General features: G+C 40.9%; 1 protein-coding gene and 2 pseudogenes across 1 annotated transcript; all 3 read right to left on the bottom strand.

Annotated features, from left to right (window-relative positions):
• Positions 1–4,408: 4,408 nt before the first annotated feature.
• On the bottom strand, positions 4,409–6,284 carry LOC126628201 (putative disease resistance RPP13-like protein 1; annotated as a pseudogene).
• A 630-nt stretch (positions 6,285–6,914) lies between these two features.
• On the bottom strand, positions 6,915–15,924 carry LOC126628200 (transcription termination factor MTERF6, chloroplastic/mitochondrial-like; annotated as a pseudogene).
• Positions 15,925–16,728: 804 nt separating this feature from the next.
• LOC126628199 (phosphatidylinositol 4-phosphate 5-kinase 6-like) lies at positions 16,729–21,847 on the bottom strand. The gene is made up of 8 exons (XM_050297788.1): positions 20,078–21,847; positions 19,420–19,587; positions 19,017–19,182; positions 18,665–18,781; positions 18,393–18,586; positions 17,693–17,835; positions 17,525–17,600; positions 16,729–17,426 (listed from the first exon to the last, which is right to left on the bottom strand). The coding sequence occupies exons 1-8, from the start codon at positions 21,223–21,225 to the stop codon at positions 17,138–17,140; spliced, it is 2,301 nt and encodes a 766-aa protein (XP_050153745.1). The 5' UTR covers positions 21,226–21,847; the 3' UTR covers positions 16,729–17,137.
• Between the last annotated feature and the right edge of the window lie 2,191 nt (positions 21,848–24,038).

The following is a 24,038-nucleotide window of genomic DNA, read 5'->3' as shown; positions in this document are numbered from 1 at the left end:
GCAAGTCTTATGCCCGCGGTTGTGAAGAATGTCAGGGGCATGGACCTCTCCAACACGTGCCTTCAGTACTTTTGAATCCAGTGGTCAAGCCTTGGCCGTTCCGAGGATGGGCGATGGACTTCATCGGGCAAATTTATCCAGCTTCCAGTAAAGGGCATACTTTTATAATTGTGGCAACAGATTACTTCACCAAGTGGGTGGAAGCATCAGCAGTAAAATCTGTAACTTCCACCGTAGTCAAGAATTTTATCGAGACCAAGATCCTGCACAGATATGGGGTGCCCGAGACTATAGTGACGGACCGCGGGCCATCTTTCATTTCAAAAGAAGTCGAGGAGTTTGCAAGCAAGTATAAAATAAAGATGATCCAATCCAGTCCGTACTACCCTCAGTCAAATGGGCAGGCCGAAGCTAGCAACAAGATCTTGGTCAACATTATTAAAAGAATGGTGACAGATAGTCCAGAAAAGTGGCATGAGATGTTGGGGAACACGTTGTGGGCATACAGGACTTCCAAAAGAGCGGGGACTGGCACAACTCCTTATGCTTTGACGTTCGGGCAAGATGCAGTGCTCCCCATGGAGATCAACATTAGTTCCGTAAGAATTCAAAACCAATTTGGGTTACATAGTACAGAATATATCGAAGCTATGTGTCAAGGTATTGAAGATCTGGATGCAGCCCGAATTGAAGCCTTGAACCAGATTCAGGAAGGAAAGATAGTTGTTGCCCGAGCTTATAACAAGAAGGTGAAGGTAAAGTCTTTCAAAGAGGGAGATTTAGTATGGAAAACAATCCTCCCGCTGGGAGCTCAGCTTCGGGGTTTTGGAAAGTGGAGCCCGACATGGGAAGGTCCTTTCATTATTAGTCAAGTCTTGAATAAAGGAGGATACTACCTAGCGGACCTCGAAGGAAATAGGCAGAAACATCCCATTAATGTTAGATTCTTAAAGAAATATTGTCCTACATTATGGGATGTTAGGGATTGTTACATTGAAGAGGGGGCAGAGTGAAGCAAGCTTCGGGAATCCCATATGCAGTGTTTTTGTTCATCAAACATTCAAAGAGGGCAGAAAAAGACAGAAATTGCTAAAATAGTATTTATTTCATGTCGGCAAATTGATGAAATTTACAGAGTTCCAATCCTATGTATTACATTTAATTCTCTCTGAGTATGGTGGTGTCTTCAACTGGTTTCCCGACGTCTTCATGGATGGAACCCAATCGGGTGATCGGGTTGTGCGGCCAACATGGGCCTGGTAGAGGATCCTCCAACGGGGCTGTCACCATATGTGATGGTGAAGTCTGATTTATCACCGCAACTTACGGGAGGACAAACCATCAGGAGGAAGCCGCCTGACCAGGGGTGTTGGAGATAGAGGGGCGGTCAACCAAGGGTGTTGGAGATATCAGTCATCAGTTAAAACCTCATTTTCTCGCGAAAATGGAGTTTTAGGAAACTCCACTCAAAACCTAAGGAACCCATTTCTCAGTTGCTAAGAGAAAACAAGAACGCTCAAGATGGATGAAAGTTGAAGGCCAGAGCCAAAGGAAAGTTGGTGGTTTTGTAAGAGAAGTCCCGAGCTCGATTTTATAGAGCTCAAAGGATAGTTCAAGGGTCATGAAAAAAGCAAGGGGCACCGGAAGCACCAATTTCCAAGGACGGATATGCATGCATATGAGTATTCAATCAATGTTGACGCTTGAGATTCCAACCTTCACATTAATTGAATGGGGCACTGTTTGGATTAAAACTGAACTTTAGGCCCAATGATAGAGTCGGCCCAAAAGGAGGCCTGGAGGAATAGAGGATCAAAGCCCAGCCGAGACTTGGGAAGGCAGGAAAGGGCATTTTCTGACTTGATACAATTCACAAAGGCCACTTGCCTACCTACCCAAGGACCAAGTGGTGTAGACTGATCAGATTGCACAGCCCATAAAGTACTTTATGGTGGCATTACATGTAATAAAGCTGATGAGTCATCACCCTCAGACCGCATTCGGGCAAAGTTGTTGCTACATGAGCCAAACCGAGTAGTATATAAAAGGAGGAAGAGAAGACAGGAATAAGGACACTCAAACAAACAAACAAAAGCACAAACTTTGCTCAAAAAGCCAGATTTGCCTTTCAAAACGAAGCTGTAGTCAGCCCAAGCTTTCATCCCCCTCGGGATAATCTTTTCTCCTAAACTTTGTAATAGCTCTGCTACCTTGTTCAAACTTGTTGTAGTATCGATTCACCCTTTTGTATTCTCCTTTCCCCTCTCCACCTAAGCTTTCAGACCTTTGACGGAACCACAAAGATAGGGACCTGCAAGACGATCAGCCTTAATTGATAAGGTTTAATCTTGCCCGACCTGTTTTGTTCTGTCTTTGTCTTTTCTTTCTCTAAAGTCTAGCGATATGTTGTATGTTTTTTGTTATATGCAAGTTGTTTCTAGCAAAATCACGATGACAAAGCTTTCTCAACACTTGGATCTGATTTAAATATATCTTCAATGCTTAAATTAGATCCAAGTCCTAAGCCCGCAGGCATGTAAATCCGATTAGTTTAAAAGTCTTTGGCCTCAAGGCATAAAAAAGAACTTTATGTGGACTTAACCCATCCACGACAATCCTTGATAAACGAGAAGTCCGAAGTTACTTGGGGCGCAAGTAATCGACCTACCTTCTAGTTTTCTTTCTATTATATCATGATTATCATAGAACGCTTAAGCATGGGATGGACTCTAATGGAAAGCCTCAAGGCCTACACCTAAGGCCCCACAAAGGCATCCATTTGGATTCATCCTATTCAGCGATCTTAAGAGTCTAAGCATAAGAATGAACTCTGATGGGAAGCCTCAAGGCCTACACCTAAGGCCCCACAAAGGCACCCATTTGGGTTCGTTCTATTCCTTGGATTCGGGTAATCAGAAATATAATAGTTAGAAGACTCCTACAATCACAAGAATACATATGATGCGTTCGAGTACTGGTTTAGTTATGTATGGGAAGCCTCAAGGCCTACATTTAAGGCCCCACAAAGGCACCTGTTATAACTAAACACGGTTTCTTGGATACATATATATATATATACAATGAAAGAACGACAACCATTTTACATCTGCCATGCTAAAGATGGCAGTGGCACGCCTGAGCACCTAAATGTTAACCTTGATTGTGAGCCTTAAGGCCTATACCTAAGGCCCCACAAAGGCACCTCTCAAAGTTAACTCTGTCATTCTCTTTCAGCCTTGCCCGAAGAGTCTTGCCCGACGAGACTTGCCCGACAACGCCCAGAAACGAAGCAGAAGCCCGACAGCAGCCCTCAACCGGCGCCAACCTCCAGGGGAGCTGTGTGCTCGTCGGCCAGGAAACATCCCCAGCGGAAATTCCTGCCACGAACACAGGGCATCTAACTATCTTCAGTTCTTCAAGAGATTATCGCAAGGACTCTATGTTAACGATGAGAGACCAAGGTATCCATCTTATTCTGGTAACCCTTTCATGTAGAACCCTGCAGTCGGACACGGAAAGTTTTCTCAAGCAAGGAAGATGATTGGGCAAGTTTCCCCTCAGCTTTGGATAGTTCTCTAAAGTGAGCTCCTCAAGACAAGGAAAGTGAGATTGACCTCTACCAGGACAAGATAGCCATTCCTCCCACTCTGGCATCACTTTGAACTCTAGCTTCTTAAGAGATTGAAATGGCTGACTTAAAGAAGCTCCATCACCTTGGTAGAACTCAATACCGATACTAATGACACTTTTCATCCCTTCTATGTAAAGCTCTTTGAGAGCAGGTAGCCGCCCAACTGGTGGCAATGAAAAGCAAGTACTACAATCACTGAGACACATGACTTGTATGTTGGAGAAGGAAGAGTCTCTCAACCAATCCGGAAACCTGGTTCCACCATAAAATCTGATGATCAGCTTCGCCAAATTTATGGAAGGTTGTGGGCTTTCAAGTACATGTCTCTCTTTGATGGAATCATATGCATCCTCACGACCCCATGCCAACTCTACTTCGCTGAGATGTTTCTTATCCTTCAAATTGGCCCCCAAGGCATCCATAGGATTGACTACATTTTCCAGATTCAAGATAGATAGTTTTCCTTGAAGGTTCGACAATTGCCCTAGTTCTCCAATGCCACCCGACCTAGTAGATTTCCCCAATACAAATGCAGTCAATGTTCTCAAACTTTTTAATCTACCTATTTGCACCGGTATCTCTTTTACACAAGTTCCACTAATATCAAGATGACGCAAATTAATCAATTTCCTCATGTCTACAGGCAATTCAACAAGAGAGAAACAACCAAACAATAATAGAGTTTGCAAATTGTAGAGAGTACATATCGTATCTTGTAACCTTTGAACTGCAGTGTCAGAAAGATCAACGTAGCGCAAGTTTAAGAGTTTTCCGATGTTATCAGGTAATTGAGTGATATTTTTATATCTCGCCAATGACAACACTCATAAACACTTTAGTGCTGGTAATAAATCATCTAGAACCTTTATGCTCACATAGCTCTTATCCCATTCATAGTATGGTCTTAAAGACATGGGAAATAAGGTTCACAAACACTTAACGTCATCTAATGGCTTAAATTTTGGAGCAGTATCAAATCTTCCTCTCATATATGACAAATGCCTAACTCTTTTAGGAACTTCATCATGTGACACTCCCTTATCCAACCTCAAACAAAATTCTCCAAACACAGACCTAGCCAGGTCATTAATGACATCATGCATTATGAAACTTGATTTCTCAATTGATGATCTTTGAAGTGGTGATCGTGACAATAGTTAATCAAAGTATCTTTCACCAAGCTCTTCCAATCCTTTTTCACTGTCATCTTGTGTAATTAAACCCAGTGCCATCCAAAGTTGAATTATATTTTCCTTTTCAAATTCATAGTCCTTTGGGAAGATTGAGAAATAAGCAAAGCATTGTTTTAAATAAGTAGGAAGATAATGGTAACTCAATCTTAAAGATGGAAGAACATTTTTCTCATGCACTGTCTCCCAAAGTTTGTTGTTCAAAATGTCACTCAATTCCTTGTAACCTACGTTATAACCTAAGAGACCCCCAAGTGCTTTTGCAGCTAAAGGAAGACCATTGCACTTACGTGCAATTTGCTTACCAATTTCTTCCAAGTCTGGATGTGCACTAGGATTTTCATTTTTAAATGCATGTTTTAAGAGTAACAACCAACAATGTGCACAATGGATGCGACACTTTCGTGCCTTGTTGTCACTATGACCTTACTTCCCCTCGCCCTATAAGTAAAAGCAGCATGTACAAGATCCCAATCACTATAGTTGTCATTCCAAAGGTCATCCAACACAAATAGGAACTTTTTCCCCACCGCTTTTTCCCTAAGTTTATCTTGAAGCAAGCTCATCTCTTGAAGATTGCAAGGTTCTGAGATAATTGATTCAATAAGGGTTTTAGTTACCCTAATAGCATCAAATTCTTCGGAAACGCAGACCCAAGCTGTAAGACGAAAATAGTCTTTTATTTCTTTATCATTGTAAAGGAGCTGAGCAAGGGTTGTCTTACCAACCCCGCCCATTCCCACTATGGGGATTACTGATATGTGGCTGCTACTTGCATCATCCGATAGCAACAGTGTTTTCAACTTGTCTTTATCTCCATCCCTACCGTAAGGACTAAATTCATTCTAAACAAAGGATGTTGCGGGAGTTCTTTGAGAAACCTTCTCCTTCACGCCTCCTATAAGACCAAGGAGATCTTTTCGTTTCTCAAGGTGTTCCAACCTTTGGAGTAACTCTTGTATCCTACCATTCATGCCTTGATAAAAAGGTTTAAGATAAGTAGAGAGGAAGTTCCACACCTGTGTTTTCTTACTTTGTCATTCCTCAGCTTCCACCTTGCTTCGCAAAGCTTCATTATCTATCTCAACCAGCAGGTCCTCAGCATCGAAGACGGCATGTTTGAGCTCGTCGAGCCACTCTCTCACACGAGGTTTCTGAATCTGCTTCTCCTCTGCATCATCGAGCACTACATTAAGGGTCAGAAAAGTCATCTTCAGCTTCTCCAAGAGTGAATGGTCAAGTTTTCTCCCCCGGAAGAAGTCCATGAACTCGCCAGAAGCAATCTTTTGGCACATCGTCTCGATAGAAGTTGAGAGAAAAGCCTCTCCAATCAAAGCTCCTGCCATTTTTCTCTGTTTGTTTGTTCTTGTGGTGAGGAAGTAACAATTCCTGTTAGGAATATATTATGTATATCTCCCAACCTAATTCCGTGAGGGCGAAGATTAGATTTTGTTTTTTAATTAATGCAGTGGACCACGTAAATGGTCGGCTGTCCTTTGGAGAGAGGTTTTGTTTTCTTCTGTTCTGCGATTAAAAATGGCAGGAAAAAAAACATTAAGTCACTGTTGCAATGACAGGACCAAATGCACTGGGATTTTGTAGGACAAATTTACAAAACTTCTCAACTGAGATTCAATTGATACTCAGTTAAATCTCGGAGTAAAATTACCCCCCTATTACCATTTTCTTCACCTTCTCTAACACTTTTCTTTTTGTTTTTTCTACATATAAAAAATTTAAAACAAGATGTTAACGTAACTTTAATCGTAACCATTTAAATAGGTGAGAAGGAAAGGGGAGATAAATTAAGAAGAGAGAGAATCCTACTCTTTACGATCAAATGGCATTCATTTGCACGTGTAAGTGAAAGGTTTTAGGTTTAATTCTCTCTAAAGACGACTTTGAACCATATTATTCCTAGCTCATTATGAGGCTATACCCACCCCTCCCCCTTAATATGGATAATATCATTAGTTCAAATAAAATATATCAGTTGAGATTCACTTGTTACTATTGACAAAAAAAAAGGTGATTCACTTGGTACTTGTGGAACCTGTGACCAATGGCGGATCTAGGAAAAATTACTCGGAGGGTCACATATAAAAATATACAAACATTTTTTAGACATATAACAACCTTAAAAATTAAACCGTAATTCCATCATTCATAAGTTATAGAACGAATAACATACAAACTAGAGATTTCAAATAGGGAGCTAGGGCATTTCTCCAGCACTCACACTGTAATAGCAAGACGATCGTTGAATACCACGTGTCTGTCTTTCCATATCTCCCAGAAAATTACACCCAACCCAAGTTGCCTTGAAAGTGCATCTTCGTAGATGTTGTAGGGTTCCTTTCAAAAACCAAACATCCAAAAATCAGGGAAGGGTTTGTAGTTGAGATAGGATCCAAGCCCTACAATTTGATCCAAGGGCAAAGCAAAATTAAGTGCTCTACAGAGTCCTCATTTTCTCTGCAGAGAGGACACAGAGGGTGGTCAACAGTCTTTTGACGATAAATACCCAGCCTATATGGAAGAGCACTTGACAGGGCCTTCCAGAAAATTGGTAACCTTGGGAACTTCGACGCCCCTACTGTCAAATTGGTGCGAAATGTGGGCAGGGACTAGGGCACTCCTGACAGTGAGTAATATATGTTTAGTGATTTGAAGAATCACTTACGAATGGGTGCTGAGTGTCTAATCTCCTCCACATATTCATCAAAAATCAACTGTAAGTGCCTGCAATAACATCAGTAAAATCATTTTCAGGGACTTATGGCATGGGGCATTAGCAGCAATTTACAAGTAAACTGTCCCATGACCTCTCTCGCTCTCGAGATCAGAAAATCTTCAGGTATTTATGAATGGATTCATCCCAAGGCAATTGCAAAATCACCCTTCATTTCAAATCCCGTCAGAGCTGGGTTTTTTGTCCCCTGAACTATGACGATCCCTAATCCACAAGAACAAGAGATATCATGTTCCCGTCATTAAGCTTAACACAAGAAAACAATTACAAAGTAATGCCATTTTGACATGGGTTCCTATAAATAAACTACACACATTGTAAGTAGCTCCTAATAGTTTACGGAGCAGGGAATGACAGCTAAAACTTGGTTTCTTCCACTCCTCACCTTACATAGATTACATCAAACCCTAAACCATTATTCAATCTAAATGCCAAAAATATATAGACACTGACTTTACCTAAGTTGGCTAAAATATTTGATCTCTTCTATATACTCAAATTCAAATACTCCTTCCTGTTATTTAGATTACTGTCGACAATCACTTCTATAGAAAATGGGATCACCACCTTCACCCCCGATCAAACCCTCATCACCACCATCACTATTGCTTCCACCACACCCAACCATTGCCACCACCGCGATCAGCCCATCACTACTGTCACCCCAACCAACCCCCCACCACCACCATCACCATCCTACATATAAGGTTAAGATGATTATCAGGGAAAAAGGTATGAAGGCAAGTCAATATTTATATGCAAATCTAATATGTAATAACATTTTCAACATCTGGTCCATTTTAATCATTATAGACAAACACCACATACAGACACCACAGTGTAGCATCAAAATTACTAACCGTAGTTACACTGCATCCCTCCTTATGCTTTTACCTTTGTTGCTTAACATTGTTCGTGTTGATATATTTTAGGTAATAATATAAACTGGATATCATTTTATTGTAAATTCTTGTCAGCAAGGTTCTAAAAGGCACTAGTCGGGGGTAGGCGGGGCCTAGACATTTTTTTCAAAAATTTTGTTAAAATTTATTATATAACGTAAATAAATGCCTACTTATATTTAAAAAAAAAATGATTATACTTAGATATATAAATTGCAAAATAAAATAACACATAGATTATAAAGAATTAGAACATATTGAAAACATGAAGAACAAGCATATAATGAGTGTCATCTACCTATTCAACAAGTCTCTTAACAATTTATTGAAAAAATAAAATGAAAAATGAAAGTTATCTATTTTATGTCTAAGTGGAAGTCGCAACCTAGGCTGGTGCCTAGGCAGGTTTAGGTGCCCTTTCTTAATTTTCAAACATCTTGGGATTAATCGGTGCGGTGGCTAGCCACCTAGCGCCTGGACGGAGACTTTTAGAACAATCCTTGTTAGTTTAGTAGGAAGCAAGTCTTCCAAATCTCCTGATCAGAAAATTTCCATGGGCTTTGTAAATAGATTCACCCCTAAGATTAAAATTGCAAAAACACCATCCATTACACATCACCACCAGAACTGGGATATTTGCTACCTGAACTCTAAAGATCCAAGTCCAACAAGCATTGCAAATATCATGTTACTCGTCATTAAGAATAACACGAGCAAACGATTACAAAGCAAGGCCATTTTAACGTGAGCCAGAATAAATCAATCGTGCACATTGTCAGGAGTTTCTATTAGCACTGTTCTGCAGCGCTAGGCGACTGGCCACCGTCCCGATTAGTCCCTAGGCATTTGAAATTAAGAAAGTGCACCTAGACCCGCTTAGGCGTCTACGTAGCCCGACTTAACCCGTCTAGGTCTCGACTCTCACTTAGACAGAAAATCGATAACTTGCATGAAAGCATGAATAAATCTAACTCAAAACAGGAACGCAAAATTGAATTTACTTCCAGCAAAATTTTGGTAAGATGTTGGATGCATATTAAACCTTACCTGGAGAACAACCTCAGCGTACCAAGATCATACATCCTGGATATCCACCTTTCCTTGATACATACTCAACAATTGAGGTGCTTTGCCAAGACGTCTTTCCACAAACATCTCCAAGAACTGCTTATCCGTAGCTTTCAGCATGGAACCCAAATTCATGTTGTTGCTTATCAAACCTTTCAACAATAAAACTTTAACTACCGAACACCTCGGGATAAGTCTCCTCTCCAAACTCAGACTGAGGACCACCGGGTATTTGGCAATCATTTCTGAGGACCATGCCATCTTGTTCACTAAAAAATCCATTGCTTGCATTAGCTTCTGCTCCAACACAATCATAAACCGGGGATTCTTCTTGAAAGCAGAGAGAACATCGTCCTCAGACCAACCCCACCTTTTCAAAGTTTTGCGACTTCTATTCCATCCCAACTTATTCCTACCACACAGTGCAGCAGTGCATTCACTGAAGTCGTTTTTTAAAGATTGAATCCCATTTTTTTAACCTCGGCCACAAGTTGACCAAGTCTTTCAGGACACACCGTCAAAATGGAGCACAATATGTTAGAACAAAAGAAATACATGGTGGCTGCATAACTGAGTCTCTCAAAAGCTCAATATTTGGCACCAGATACTTGAATTGATTTTCCACGAAAAGCCACGAGTTGTGCTTGAAAAGAGCTACAACATTTTCCTCAGAAAGGATACTCCTAAGGAAATCATAAGTGGGCATAATCCTGTTTTTCAAGCTTATCCCAAAAGATGTGGATTATAAGCCAGAGTATTTGCAAGGTCCACCCTCGAAACACCGAGAGAGCTGAAAAACTCAAGCTTTGGCAAAAGGGTTTTCTCGGGATTGGCAGAAATTATCGGTGGACGTGACCTAACAAGCTTTGATATCTGGGTTTGGGATAGTCCATGGTTTCTCGGAAGGGCCAAAACAGATTCTGCTTTTTTTGGAGATTCCAGCTTCACCCTTTTGGATACTGAAATTGCTTCTTCTGGGGACAACCCATATGTGTTTATGAGGTAATTGACTTTGAAACCTGTTAAAGGTGCTCTACTCTGATGCTAGACAGAAGGAATATGGACAGAAGGAATATGATCATTCCTTCACAGCTAGGATAGCATGTGTGGATGCACTATTAACGTGGACAGCAAGGCCACTGCATGTGGTTACTGACTGCTTCAACAAGGACAGCATGGATGCCACTTTCTGTCCTTTGTTTATTGCATGCCTCTGTAAAAACCTTGTATATAAGTTCTACTGCAATTGTAGCAGAACATTCATTCAAATATATTGGATCCAAACTTTTATATGGTATCAGAGCACCGATCTTGGTGACTCTGGAAGGCTCATTTTTTCCGCCACAAACACAACCATTTTCCCTTCATCAAACCCAGCCCCCATGGGCGACCAGATGATACCTCATGTATCTGATCCTCTCACTCTACATCATTCAGACTCACCAAGTCTTGTTTTAGTCTCACAACTTCTCGATGGACACAACTATGGCCAATGGAGCCGCTCCATGCGAATTGCTCTCAGCGCCAAAAATAAACTAGGGTTTGTTGATGGTTCAATCAAGAACCCTGCAACCACTGATGCTAAATATTCAATTTGGCAGAGATGCAACGACATGGTCTTATCTTGGATTTGGCAATCTGTACAAGGCAACATTGCTCACAGTATACTCTACTGCAAAACTGCGACAGCAGCATGGAGGGATCTTGAGGATCGATTCTCGCAAGGCAACGATTCCAGGATCTATCAAATCCGACAAGAGATTGTCGAACACCGACAAGGACAACTGTCTGTTTCAGATTATTACACAAAATTAAAGGCTCTTTGGGATGAATTAGCATCATACCATGAGCCCATTGCTTGTGGGTGCGAAGGATCCAAGGCGCATGCAGATAGGGAAGAAAAAGAGAGAGTCATGCAGTTCCTAATGGGACTGAATGAGAACTACTCCACCATACGAGGCTTTATATTGATGATGAGCCCACTCCCGGATACACGACGAGTCCATGGATTAGTTCTCCAACACGAACGCCAATTGGATGTGGTGAATCGTCGTGAACCCACTGCCCATGCAATGCAATCCAGTCGTTCAACAGCACCAAAAGGAGGCTATGGCACCCACAACCCTAGTTCACGAAAGATTTTCAAATGCAGCTACTGTGATGGAGGACATCCAGTTGAACGTTGTTTTTTTCTCATTGGCTTCCCTGAAGGACACAAATGGCACGGAAAGAATGTGCAGCCCAGAAATAGGCGTACACCTCCAGCCTCCAACAATGTTGAAACACTCCCTTTGACAACTGCTCAGATTGACGCAACCAAAGTATCCATCTCCAGCAATCAACCAACGTTCACAACCGAGGAATATCATCAACTCATGGCCCTCATTCGCAATAAGAATGGTACCAATCTGCCGCTTGCACATGCAACAGGTATCTATACGTCCAACTGCAACTCTACACAACATTCTCCGCATTCAACAACCTGTTGGATCGTAGATAGCGGAGCCACAGATCATATTTCTCACTCATCACCCATTCATAATCATAATAGACCCCAACATGATTTTGTTGGGTTACCAAATGGTGGACAGGCTGCGATTGAATCCATTGGGTCTATTAAACTATCACCCAAGATCACCCTTCATAGAGTTTTGCACGTACCACAATTTCGTGTGAACCTATTGTCTGTGAGTAAATTAACTTGGGCATTGAAATGCATTGTAATTTTCTACCCGGGTTATTGTGTTGTGCAGGACATGGCTACGAAGAAGATGATTGGCCTGGGCAAGCAGTTTAATGGCCTCTACTACCTCACTCCAACACAAAACCCTCATCTCGCCAACCATGTCAACCATACCTCGACACTGTGGCACCAACGTCTTGGGCACCCATCCTCGGCACCTCTTCACTCTTTATCCCAGACCATTCCAGAAATTATTTTTCATTCTACACATGTTTGTGATATTTGTCCCTTAGCAAAGCAAACTCGTTCATCATTTGTTTCCAGTTCAATAAAATCAATTACACCTTTTGATTTGATCCACTGTGATATTTGGGGGCCGCACCAAACACATACATCCTCTGGAGCACGTTACTTCCTCACCATTGTAGACGACTTCACTCGATTCACATGGGTTCATCTCATGCGATTTAAATCTGACACACAAACCATAATCCACTCGTTCTTTTCTTGGGTGAAAACACAGTTTAACCGTGACATTAAAATTCTTCGTGCCGACAATGGGGGGGAATTCATCTCTCTACGATCCTTCTTAGATACTCATGGCACTCTTTTTCAACACACATGTGCTCACACCCCTCAACAGAACGGAGTCGTTGAACGCAAACATCGTCACCTTTTAAATGTTGCCCGAGCCTTACGATTACAAGCTAACCTACCTTTAAAATTCTGGGGAGAGAGTGTACAAACTGCCTGTTACCTTATCAACCGCCTCCCAACACCTCTGCTTTCCCATCAATCTCCCTATAAACTTTTGCATGGGACACTACCTGTCTACACTCATCTCCGAGTTTTTGGGTGTTTATGCTATGCTACCAACCTCACTCCCTCACACAAATTTGATGCTCGTGCTTGTCGCTGCATTTTCCTGGGATATCCTCTTGGTCAGAAGGGCTATCGCGTTTACGACCTTGATAGCAAGCGCATCTTTACCTCTCGAGATATCATCTTCCATGAACATCTTTTCCCTCTTGCTAACTTACCACCAGAACCTGCCCACCCTACCCCGGTCTTACCTGTTCCCCATGACGACCCTACTCCTGCACCTTCAGACCCCATTCCCACTATTGATCCACCTACCTTATCACCCGCCTCATCCGCTCCGTCCCTTCCTGACGATCCTACTCCTAACATACTTCCTCCAACCCCAGACACTCCTACCTCGCCACCACCAACACCATCGTCTCCTTCGCTGCCCCTAATTCCCCTTCGTCGATCCGCCTGCATTCCACACCCCCCTGCCCACCTTCGTGACTATCAGACCCATCATGCTGCTTTGCTTCAGTCCAGCGCCATCTCTTCCACCATGTCCGGCACCCGATATCCTCTTCACAGGTATGTTTCTTATGCTCGCCTCTCTCATGCTCATCGTTCCTTTGTTCACAATGTCTCTCACTTAGTTGAACCAGCCTCCTATGAGCAGGCACGCCATGACCCTCACTGGCTTGCAGCTATGCATTCTGAGCTTGACGCACTTGAAGCCAATCACACCTGGACTTTGGTTCCTTTACCCCTCCACCAACGCCCCATTGGATGTAAATGGGTCTTCAAAATCAAGTATCATTCCGACGGTACCATCGAACGCTACAAGGCTCGCCTCGTTGCCAAAGGGTTCACGCAGCGCGAAGGTATTGATTACAAAGAGACGTTCGCCCCCGTTGCTAAGCTCATTACTGTCCGCTGTCTCTTGACCATTGCTGCTGTTCGCAGCTGGTCTCTTCACCAAATGGATGTCCAAAACGCTTTCCTTCACGGTGCACTCCATGAGGAAGTATATATGTTACCCCCTCCTGGTTATCGTCGACAGGGGGAGACTATGGTTTGTCGACTTCACAAGTCATTATACGGACTCAAGCAGGCATCTCGCAGCTGGTTCCAACGTTTTTCATCAACCATTCAAGAAGTTGGCTTTCAACAGTCTCATGCAGACTACTCATTATTCACTAAAGTTTGTGGACACTCCATTACTGTAGTATTGCTCTACGTTGACGACATGATCATTGCAGGAAATAATGAGGAAGCTATCAGTCAACTCAAGCAATTTCTTAGTGGATGTTTTCGAATTAAAGACCTCGGACCATTAAAATATTTTCTGGGTGTCGAAGTTGCACGGTCCAAAGCTGGGATCTCCATTTGCCAACGAAAGTATACTCTGGACATATTGGAAGAAGCTGGCTTGCTTGGCGTAAAACCTGCCAAGGTACCTATGGAACCCGATTTAGTGTTGACAACAACAGGTGGTGATGCCCTCAAGGATCCGACTCGATATCGACGTCTAGTTGGAAAATTAATATACCTTACCATCACTAGGCCAGATATTACGTATGCAGTGAATAATCTCAGTCAGTTCATGCAAGAACCAACACTCCATCACCTTAAAGCAGCACATCGTCTCCTCCAATATCTGAAAGAAGCACCAGGACAAGGGTTACTATTCCCTACGGAGAACCAACTTAATTTGGTTGGCTACTGTGATGCGGATTGGGCTAGATGTCCGATCACACGACGATCAGTGACAGGTTTTTGCATCTTCCTTGGTAAATCACTTGTATCGTGGAAAAGTAAAAAGCAAGTCACGGTGGCAAGATCTTCAGCAGAAGCCGAGTATCGCTCCATGGCTGCAACGACTTGTGAGCTTACTTGGCTGAGGAATTTGTTGAAAGATTTGCGTGTAAATCATCCTGAGCCGGCAAGGTTGTTTTGTGACAATCAAGCTGCTCTACATATTGCAGCGAACCCTGTGTATCATGAACGAACCAAACACATAGAGCTAGATTGTCATACTGTCCGTGAAAGGATTCAGAGGGGAGAGATCGAGACGTCTCATGTGCAGACGGGACGTCAAATAGCAGACATATTTACAAAGCCACTGAGAGCACCTACCTTCCATTCACATCTTGGCAAGTTGGGTGTTATTGATATCCACACTCCTACTTGAGGGGGAGTGTTAAAGGTGCTCTACTCTGATGCTAGACAGAAGGAATATGGACAGAAGGAATATGATCATTCCTTCACAGCTAGGATAGCATGTGTGGATGCACTATTAACGTGGACAGCAAGGCCACTGCATGTGGTTACTGACTGCTTCAACAAGGACAGCATGGATGCCACTTTCTGTCCTTTGTTTATTGCATGCCTCTGTAAAAACCTTGTATATAAGTTCTACTGCAATTGTAGCAGAACATTCATTCAAATATATTGGATCCAAACTTTTATAAAACCATGCTGGGTTTCCGAGATTTCTGAGGTGATGGGTCTGCAAAGCAACTGATTTGGAAGACAAAAGTTTGAGGGTTTTGGACCAACAAGAACAAAACTGTTAGGTTCTGATGCAAATGCACAAGAAAATATTGAATTAACCAATCGGAGGGCCTTCATATTGTAGAGTTGAATCATGTTAGAGGCCGAGGATGAACAATTTCAATTGGAGAAATTAAAACCCCAGAAGTTCGAAAGAATATGAACTATCAAATTAATCCATGGATAAGTTTTCTTACTGTTTTTTCCGCAGATGGAAAACCTCCATTTCGGTACTGCTATCAATCCATGGCGATTAGAGAAGAAATGAATTTCAGGCTTCAAAGACGTCGAGGGTTTAGCTTCTTTGGGGAGAAGGGCGAAGACCGTTGGAACCAAAAGCAATTTCGAAATCATTTGAAAAAATAAAGAAGAAAAAAGAAAAAGAAAATGCAAGGAAACTTTAGCCGTTGGATTAGTGAAACTTTAACCGCAAGATCTACACCCGCGGAAAGATAAGTAAATATTTTATTTATTATTTTGCAAACCTCTCTGGCATGTTTTTGTAATATTCGCATGTCTAATTTCTCGTATCTAATTATTTTACGATGCATTTTTTTTTTTACTTTGTCGAAATCTCTTGGGAATTTGAAGTTTCTCACAAACATGGACTAAGCCACCTTGGCCCAATGGGGGCGGTTGCCCCCACTCAATTTTTTGGTGGACAAATATACATATTGCATAAAGTAATTCCACGTAATAGGGCATTTTGGGTTAGCAAATTTCTGAAAAATGGACGGACTACCTTGGGCCCAATTGGGGCGGATGCCCACTTAGCTTTTTGGTGGACAAATGTACATAATGCATATAGTAATTCGACGTTATAAAGCATTCTAGGTTAGCAAATTTCTGAAAAACCGATTGAGAAATTGGATAAGAGATCAAGGATGAATGATAATATGGTTATTCTGTAAAGAGGGACATTTGATGGTATTGGTAATGAAGTTGCTACTCAACGCTTTCAAAACATGTAAATGCGTCGAGAGATATTATAATATATTGTATGAAAAACCTTGAGAATTTATATACGTGTTTTGTTTAGTAAAATTCTTAAGTATTTTAATTTGTGACTTTGTTATTTGAGAATACTCCGTCCATATGGATCTCTGGCTTCGTCTTGAGAAATATATAAAGGTGGAATAACAGCATACGAGAATAGTTCATCCAATTGTAAAGGCATGATCAACTATCCGTTCATCTCCTGTACATTTCTCATTCAACGTTGAAATCCACTGTAATTCCACACCCCTTTTGGTTTACTTTTTCATTTACAATTCCAAAAGGCTTCGAGTAACTCTGGTTTACAACTTTAATCCCTAACCAGAACATATCATATATCTGTGACTATAAATTAAAAGAGATTATGACACCGGGGAATGATGCAGTAACAAATACGCCGAAGCATGCTCCCCATGGCAGCAACTTTTCAAGCTCCATTGACCATGTAACCGATGCTTCTGCTAGTTCTAAAAGCATTGTCATTTCCGCTACAGACCGATGACTATACAGGGATGACTGCCAAGCTTCGAGTTAAAATCTGGGGGTCAAACTATACCGTCATGTGTCTTCTACAAAAACTCTGAAGATGAAAGCACGAAAGCGTTTGGAGTATAGCTTCGGATCAACAGCAGAGATTGAGGTCGGATCGTATTGGAATGACTTGTATGCATGCTCGAGCTTTTTGCTGATATCATAGTCCTGTAGTATGTCAATTATACCGAAAAACAGAATGACATCGTACAGTTCTCCCGTTGGGTCTCCAACCAACTGAGGCTCACAATCATTTCTTCTCACTGTCCTTTCGGCCCATGCTGGCATATTAATACCTAAACTAATAGAAGACCGCCTGCAACAATGCATTGCGAAATCGAATAAACTGATTATTACCAGGGATCTCTTTGAAAGATGAAAATTTGGCACAATTTTAAATGGATTCATTTCTACCTGTTTGGATCAGAAAGAAGCCGATCCATGTCAACTTTAGAAAGGCGCGGGGTTCCATTGTCAGGGTCGCCATTTCCTGTAAGGTTGGAACATAATTCATGCGTTCAGAAAGGCTTTGCTTTGCATTTATGAGATGTATGAATAACGGAAGAAAGGTCTAGAAATAACCAGTTGGAGTACGAGCTCCAGATGTTTGGTCTGGAGTTTTGGGGTTTTCCGTGCATGAAGCTTCTCGGAAATGAAGACCAACCAAGAGACTGTAGTCCATTATTCTTTCATGTTCAAGAAAGTCGCAATCTCTGTCCACTTGCCTGCATTGAGGTAGACTTCAACTCAGAAAGAGAAACTAGACTAATACACAACTGCTAAAATATTCCGTATCTAACTTCTAATGTACCGAAACATTCTCACATATGCACATAGCACTCAAGTGTAATCCATTTCTTTTTCCGAAGATCATACGCTCCACCAACTCAATCAACCATTTCTTATTCCTAAAATCAGGCATTAGTTACTTTTGAGTTTTGATGATAATTGAAACTGCAGAAGAGTTCTAAAGTTCAAGCTTTAGCACCAAGGAACTATTGTTCAACATCAATGGTTGTAGATGATAGAAGAGACAAGTATAATCCACATTTGTAACAATTTGACCGAGGAACTATTTTTCTCTCACCAAGTTCCTCCTAATAAGCATAGTGACTGAGAAAATTGACATCGGAGTTATATATACATCAGTCAATGACTAATGATGGCGACTCTCCCTAGCTGTTCTATAACAGCATAACAGTAGATTATGAATGAAGGAGAGTGCTCTAATAATCTTTGATATCCTAAACGAAAAGTGACAGACAGAGAGATAAAAATATACCTGCAGAACTCTTGAAACCAAACCTTCTGCAACCTAAATATATAATTAAGATCGAGATCTTTAAGAGTTGTTGTAGCATCAATTTCCGACTCAGGTTTATCAGTTGTACGGCCAAGCGAAGAGCCTTTTAAATCAAACCGCCTGTGAATTGCAAACTCGGAGCAAAATAGATTCCCCATAATGACAAATCTCACCTGGCAAATGGGAATTATAAAGTTCAATATTTCAGAAGTTCAGAAAGCAATTAAGGGTTCACTAGCCAGCAGCATTACCTTCTTTTGGGCAGTCCCCGTTAACTTTACACAATGAAGGCCGTAAAATTTGGTGACCAGAGTATTCTCAAAGGATCTAACATGATTATAGTAAGCTGGAAGCATTCTTAGAAGCACCTGTGATGGCCAAGTTGAGATAAGCACATTATTTAGTGCAGAGAATAACAAATCAAATCAGAATTCAGTGACGTATTAATTTGGAAGGATGTCATGATTAATAAAAATAGTAGGCAGTAGCAACATAATGAACTCAATATAATCTAAAGAGAGCTGTGAAGCTACATATCTATATCCATAGTCCAAACGGACCAGGAAGTAGGAGGAAAGGGTACAATAAATTTTTGAAACTTACTTTCACTTCTGCTTTCTTCATTGTCTTTATCATGTACCGGTCATCATTTGTCAAATAAAAGAAGCTTCCACTCTTTCCAGGGGATGAGAGCTCTCGAAGGGCATCATTTCCACATATTGATATCATGTAATCTGCTGGATCGACCTTGAACAATTTCCTGAGAGTCCTGAAAGACAAATAGGGCGAACCAGTTATCCATGTATGCTCCAAACAGAACTAATCAGGAGTTTTAAATGTACGACAAGGAAATGTTTTATCATACAAGAAGAGCGATACATATTCAGCGACTGATTCTGACAAGGTCGTATTTACAGGAGACTGAGTTAATTATCTAACTCTTCCAAAGATGGTAGTTCCTTATGGTATAAATTAAAATCCGAAAGAAACTTTTGAAAGGTCTTACCGGAAGACCACAGGACAATAATCCTTCCACCTGAAGTCGCATGACTGGTGTGGTGGAGTATACTTGGATCCTTCTGGGGGGAATTTTGTCCATACTTTCTCCTTGGGATCAAATGCTGAAGTCTTCAGGTCAAGAGATGTAGTTGGAGCAGGCCTTCCAACAGAATGCCTGTGCTATAAGAAACCAGTTAATATGCAAGGAAGATTTCTACAAATTTTTAAAGTTCAAGAGTAAAACTATAACGCAATCTAATGTTTCTCTCGTCTCTCTTTTCTCACAATCTGGTAAATGGACTAAACGATTTAAGCAATTAGTGAAAGAAAATATGTAGCTTGTAATTTGACTAATTTCCCCATGTTCGGAGAAATTTCACAGGCCTTTCTAAGATTTCTCTTTGACAAAGAGAGCTCCAACAACCTTCTAAAACATTGAAGCAAAGCACTTATCACAAAACATGAACCTGAATGGGGAAGGTCATCATAAGCTAAGATGGACCATGTGAGAAGAGAGAAATAGGAATTACGGATGTGTGAATGGATACCAAGCAACTAAAAAGCTTCTAATGAATCGTTTCTTTGAATATGATCGACTCGAAAACATTGACAAAACAAAACCAGGTGCGAATGAAGGGCAGAAGACAACAAGGAATCGCATATACCTGATTCCCAACTGCAGATTAAGCATAAGCTCATAGTTCTTATGCCCTTTAGCTATTGTCACCCCCTGTCTCTTCATTGGCTGAACTTTCAAATGCTGATGTCTAATCCCTTTCGCAACCGAACCTTCCAACTCAAATCCAGCATTTCCATCTCTTGAGCTCCTATCAGCTCCATCAAACATGCTATCTCCATTAGATGACCTACTATAATTACTTGCCCTCCCATCGGAAGATCTCCTAGGCCTCACATTGCCTTCGTTCCCATTCTTATAAATATGCTGCTTGTTCAAGAACTCCCCTTCAATTCCAGGCCAACTCAGAGTCTTCTGCGAAGGGTATGTCGAAATAGTTTCCTGCGGACACACCTTGCAATCATTCAAGTCCACTGCAAACATCTCCTGAGGATCCCAATCCACATGACCACCCGACGATCCTGCTGGGTAGTAAGTTCCATTCTGCTCCTTCGACTCCTTACTCCAAACTCCCACATAGAAACTCCCATCAGCCCACCGAAACGTGCCATTTCCTTTTGGCAAACCTTCTTCCCAAGACCCATCATACCGATTCCCATTGCTCCAAATCATGGTCCCATTCCCATGAATCTTTCCATGCCTCCATTGGCCAATGTAATGGTTCCCATTTTTCCACTGATACCGCCCCTGCCCGTCCTGCAACCCGCGGCGCCATTCACCCTCGTAGTAATCCCCATTGACAAAGCTCTTAGTCCCCTGACCATATTTCAAATTCATAACCCATGAACCTCTATAGGTATCCCCACAAGAACCTATGTAAGTTCCCTTACCATCCATATATCCATTCTTAAACTCACCTTCATAAGTGGCACCACAAGGCCAACTAAATTTTCCTTTACCCGCCGTCTTACCCTTCTGCCATTCGCCCACGTACATACACCCATCGGTCCACAGGTACTTACCTTGGCCGTGGGCGTAGTTATCGACCCATTCGCCGGTGTAGAAGTCGCCATTGGCGAGGACCTTCTCGTCGTGATAGGTTTCACCAGGCTCATGATCTGCAGGGGCTACGGACATTGTTGTGAATAAAGGGTTGGCCCTTTTCTTTCCACCAGTGTGTGTTTTGCGCACAGTTGCTTCCCAGGCCTTTACAATGAATCTGAACTCTTTGCTCATTATCTCTCTGAAGCCTCCCTCTGCTTAGCCACCTCTCTCTCTTCACCTTCCTCACATTCCTCTTGGCTCAGGCTCATCAAATCCCCAGATCAAAAAACCCCTCTCCCTCTCTCTCTCTCTCTCTCTCTCTCTCTCTCTCTCTCTCCAGATACAGACAATGTATGTGCTTCAGAAGCAGCAGGGGAAAGCAACCATTTCTGGAACAAACCCAGAAGAGTAAACAATGGAGGGAATCAAAAAACAAAAAAACCAAATCTGGGTTTTGTTTTTTGTGGGTTTTTGTGAAGTGGGTACTCCAGATTTTGAAAAAATAAAAATTAAAAACCCAGAAAAAAAAATCGAACTGTTGGATTGATGGGAAAAGCAAAAAGGTTTGGTTGGTTCCAATGCCTGGCCTTTTCTCTGTTTCTGGTGTTTTTTTTTTTTTTTTTCTTATTTTTCTTTTCCTATTTTCTCCTCGTTTTCTTTTCTTGCTTCGTTGAATTCGAACAACGGATTCAACACATCGGTCTTCGATTCCGGATTTGGCTCCGAGAAGCGCTGGCGGACCAGACAGTTGGAGGAAGCAAGAAAGGAATGATGGTGGAAATATGTTTGCCATTTTTAGTGTCTCAATCGGACAAACCCCAAATACCCACTGCTAACTTTAGTTTTCGTTTCTTTTTCTTCTTTTTTTTTAAATTTACCCTGGTTATTTTATTTTTTTTCTTTTACGGTTTTACCTATGTTGTGGAGCACAGTTTCTTTTGCAATGGGGTCCTTTCCTTTTCATGTAATTATGATTTCTTACCCTACACATCATCCCTTATGCCAAAGGTCAATTATGAATTCCAACCATAAATTGACCTTGCGTTTTACAACAAATAATTTCTTTAAAATTTCAAATGCTCATAAAAGGATATAGTAAAATATTGTTATATTTACCTAAGCGTGTATTTATTGGACAAGAAATTTTTCAGTGTATCGGAAACACGACTCGGTACATCAAATGCATGATACAAGTGGTTGAAATTTATTTTCAAGTATTCAACCACTTGTATAATAACTGGTGTACCGAGTCGCGTTCCCAGCACACTGAAAAAATTATCCTATTAGACGTCATTTGATTCAATCTAATGACCGCTAGGAGATGGACAATTATTAATGCCTACTTTTAGATGTTCGAATGAGCCCATTTGTTGCTAAGTGATTTATAATCACATTTGTTAGTTAATTAGAAAGAACACAAGTTATTGAATTGTAAGTAAATCACATTTGAAAGAAAGGAAATAAGAGAAGAAGAAGTATGTATACTCAATTTAGCTATTGGAGTTAGTGGCATGAAGATGAATATTGTCTTGATCAAGCAAATAAATAAATAAGTACTCTTGATTAAAGGGGGTTGCAACCTCTTTTTCCCTCAATTAGATACAAATGGGCTAAGATTATAGAATGGGCTAAGGACAATAATAAATAAAGAAGGAAATTGTTAGTGACAGTTCAAAAACGTCATTCGACACTTTTTCTTTATAAGTTCGCAATGAAGTATTGATTATCTTCATTAATTTAAATCGTAAAGAAGTGAAAAAGAAAATTCATTGAGTGGACTTGCCATATTGTATGATGAAGATTGAAGAATACACTTAAAAGTGTGTACACTTGTTCCATGGAATTGAAAATTTAGAGGGAATTGTTATTATCACTAAAAAAGTCATCATGTGTTTTGCTTTTATGCAAAAGCAAATTCTTACAAAATGTCAAATATTAACGTCGTAGGTGAAAAAGAAAACAAACAATCTCAAACATAACGCAACATATTTAAGTAGTTCAGCGTAAAACCCTAAACCCACATAAGAAGCATTGTGAAGAAATTCACTAAAAAATGAAAATTACAAAAGAGAGTTTAACTCTCACAACCCAAACTCCTCAAATCACAAACCCTAAAACCAAATGAGTAAAGAACTCAAAATAAACATAGGACATCCTCTCAAATTGTTCTCTAACTCTCAAACTCACAAATTGACTCTCATAAGTTTGCCACTCAAATAAGCCACACACTCATAAATCAAAATAGTGACCTCTACCCAAAACTCAATTAGATAAAACTTTCTACACTTATGGTGAGGCATACACAATAAACTAACCCCGAAGGTTCTTATTTACAATGCATAAGACTTAGGTTATAATCGGTCGTTCGTTCGATCGATCGCTAATTCCAAAATTCTTATTCAACATTCTAATTTTGAGCCGCAATATCATAATATCATGAACTTCCTTTTCTTAGTTACCATATAATTGGTTTAAGACGCTATAAAATGGTGTATTCATACCATGTATTCTTTAATGGGAGAAAAATTGCTTGAAACTAATTCACCGTTACAATGAGGTCTCGTTACATTGAAACAATGATATGTAAAAATTTCTCCACATGATGTTATATCGAATCGAGTTGCCGTGCGGCAGTGAATAAGATTCAAGTTGTTAACTCTTTCTCAATCGGCTTTGAATTAATAAACTGTACAACGCGTCTCCCGGTCCCAGTCTCCCCGGTCCCAAATCCCAATCGTGCACAGCCTGCTTTCTCATTCAAAGACTTGGGACTCCTCTCTCTCTCTCTCTCTCTCGTGCGCGCGAGAGGAGGTCAAAACCTTCACCTATAAATCCATGGACCCTAATGAAAGGTTTATGCCTGGTGGATTTGAAGGCGACACTTGTCCATATAGACAGGTCAGCTTGATTAGTACATGATGATCGATGTTGACGGGTCGCACAAAGGCAAAGCAAATCTCTTAATCTCACTTTAATGAAAATGTTTTTTTTTTATCCTTTTATAT

Source organism: Malus sylvestris, chromosome 7, assembly GCF_916048215.2.
Source record: "Malus sylvestris chromosome 7, drMalSylv7.2, whole genome shotgun sequence".
NCBI classification, from domain to species: Eukaryota; Viridiplantae; Streptophyta; class Magnoliopsida; order Rosales; family Rosaceae; genus Malus; species Malus sylvestris.
This window is presented reverse-complemented; position numbering and strand designations above follow the sequence as displayed.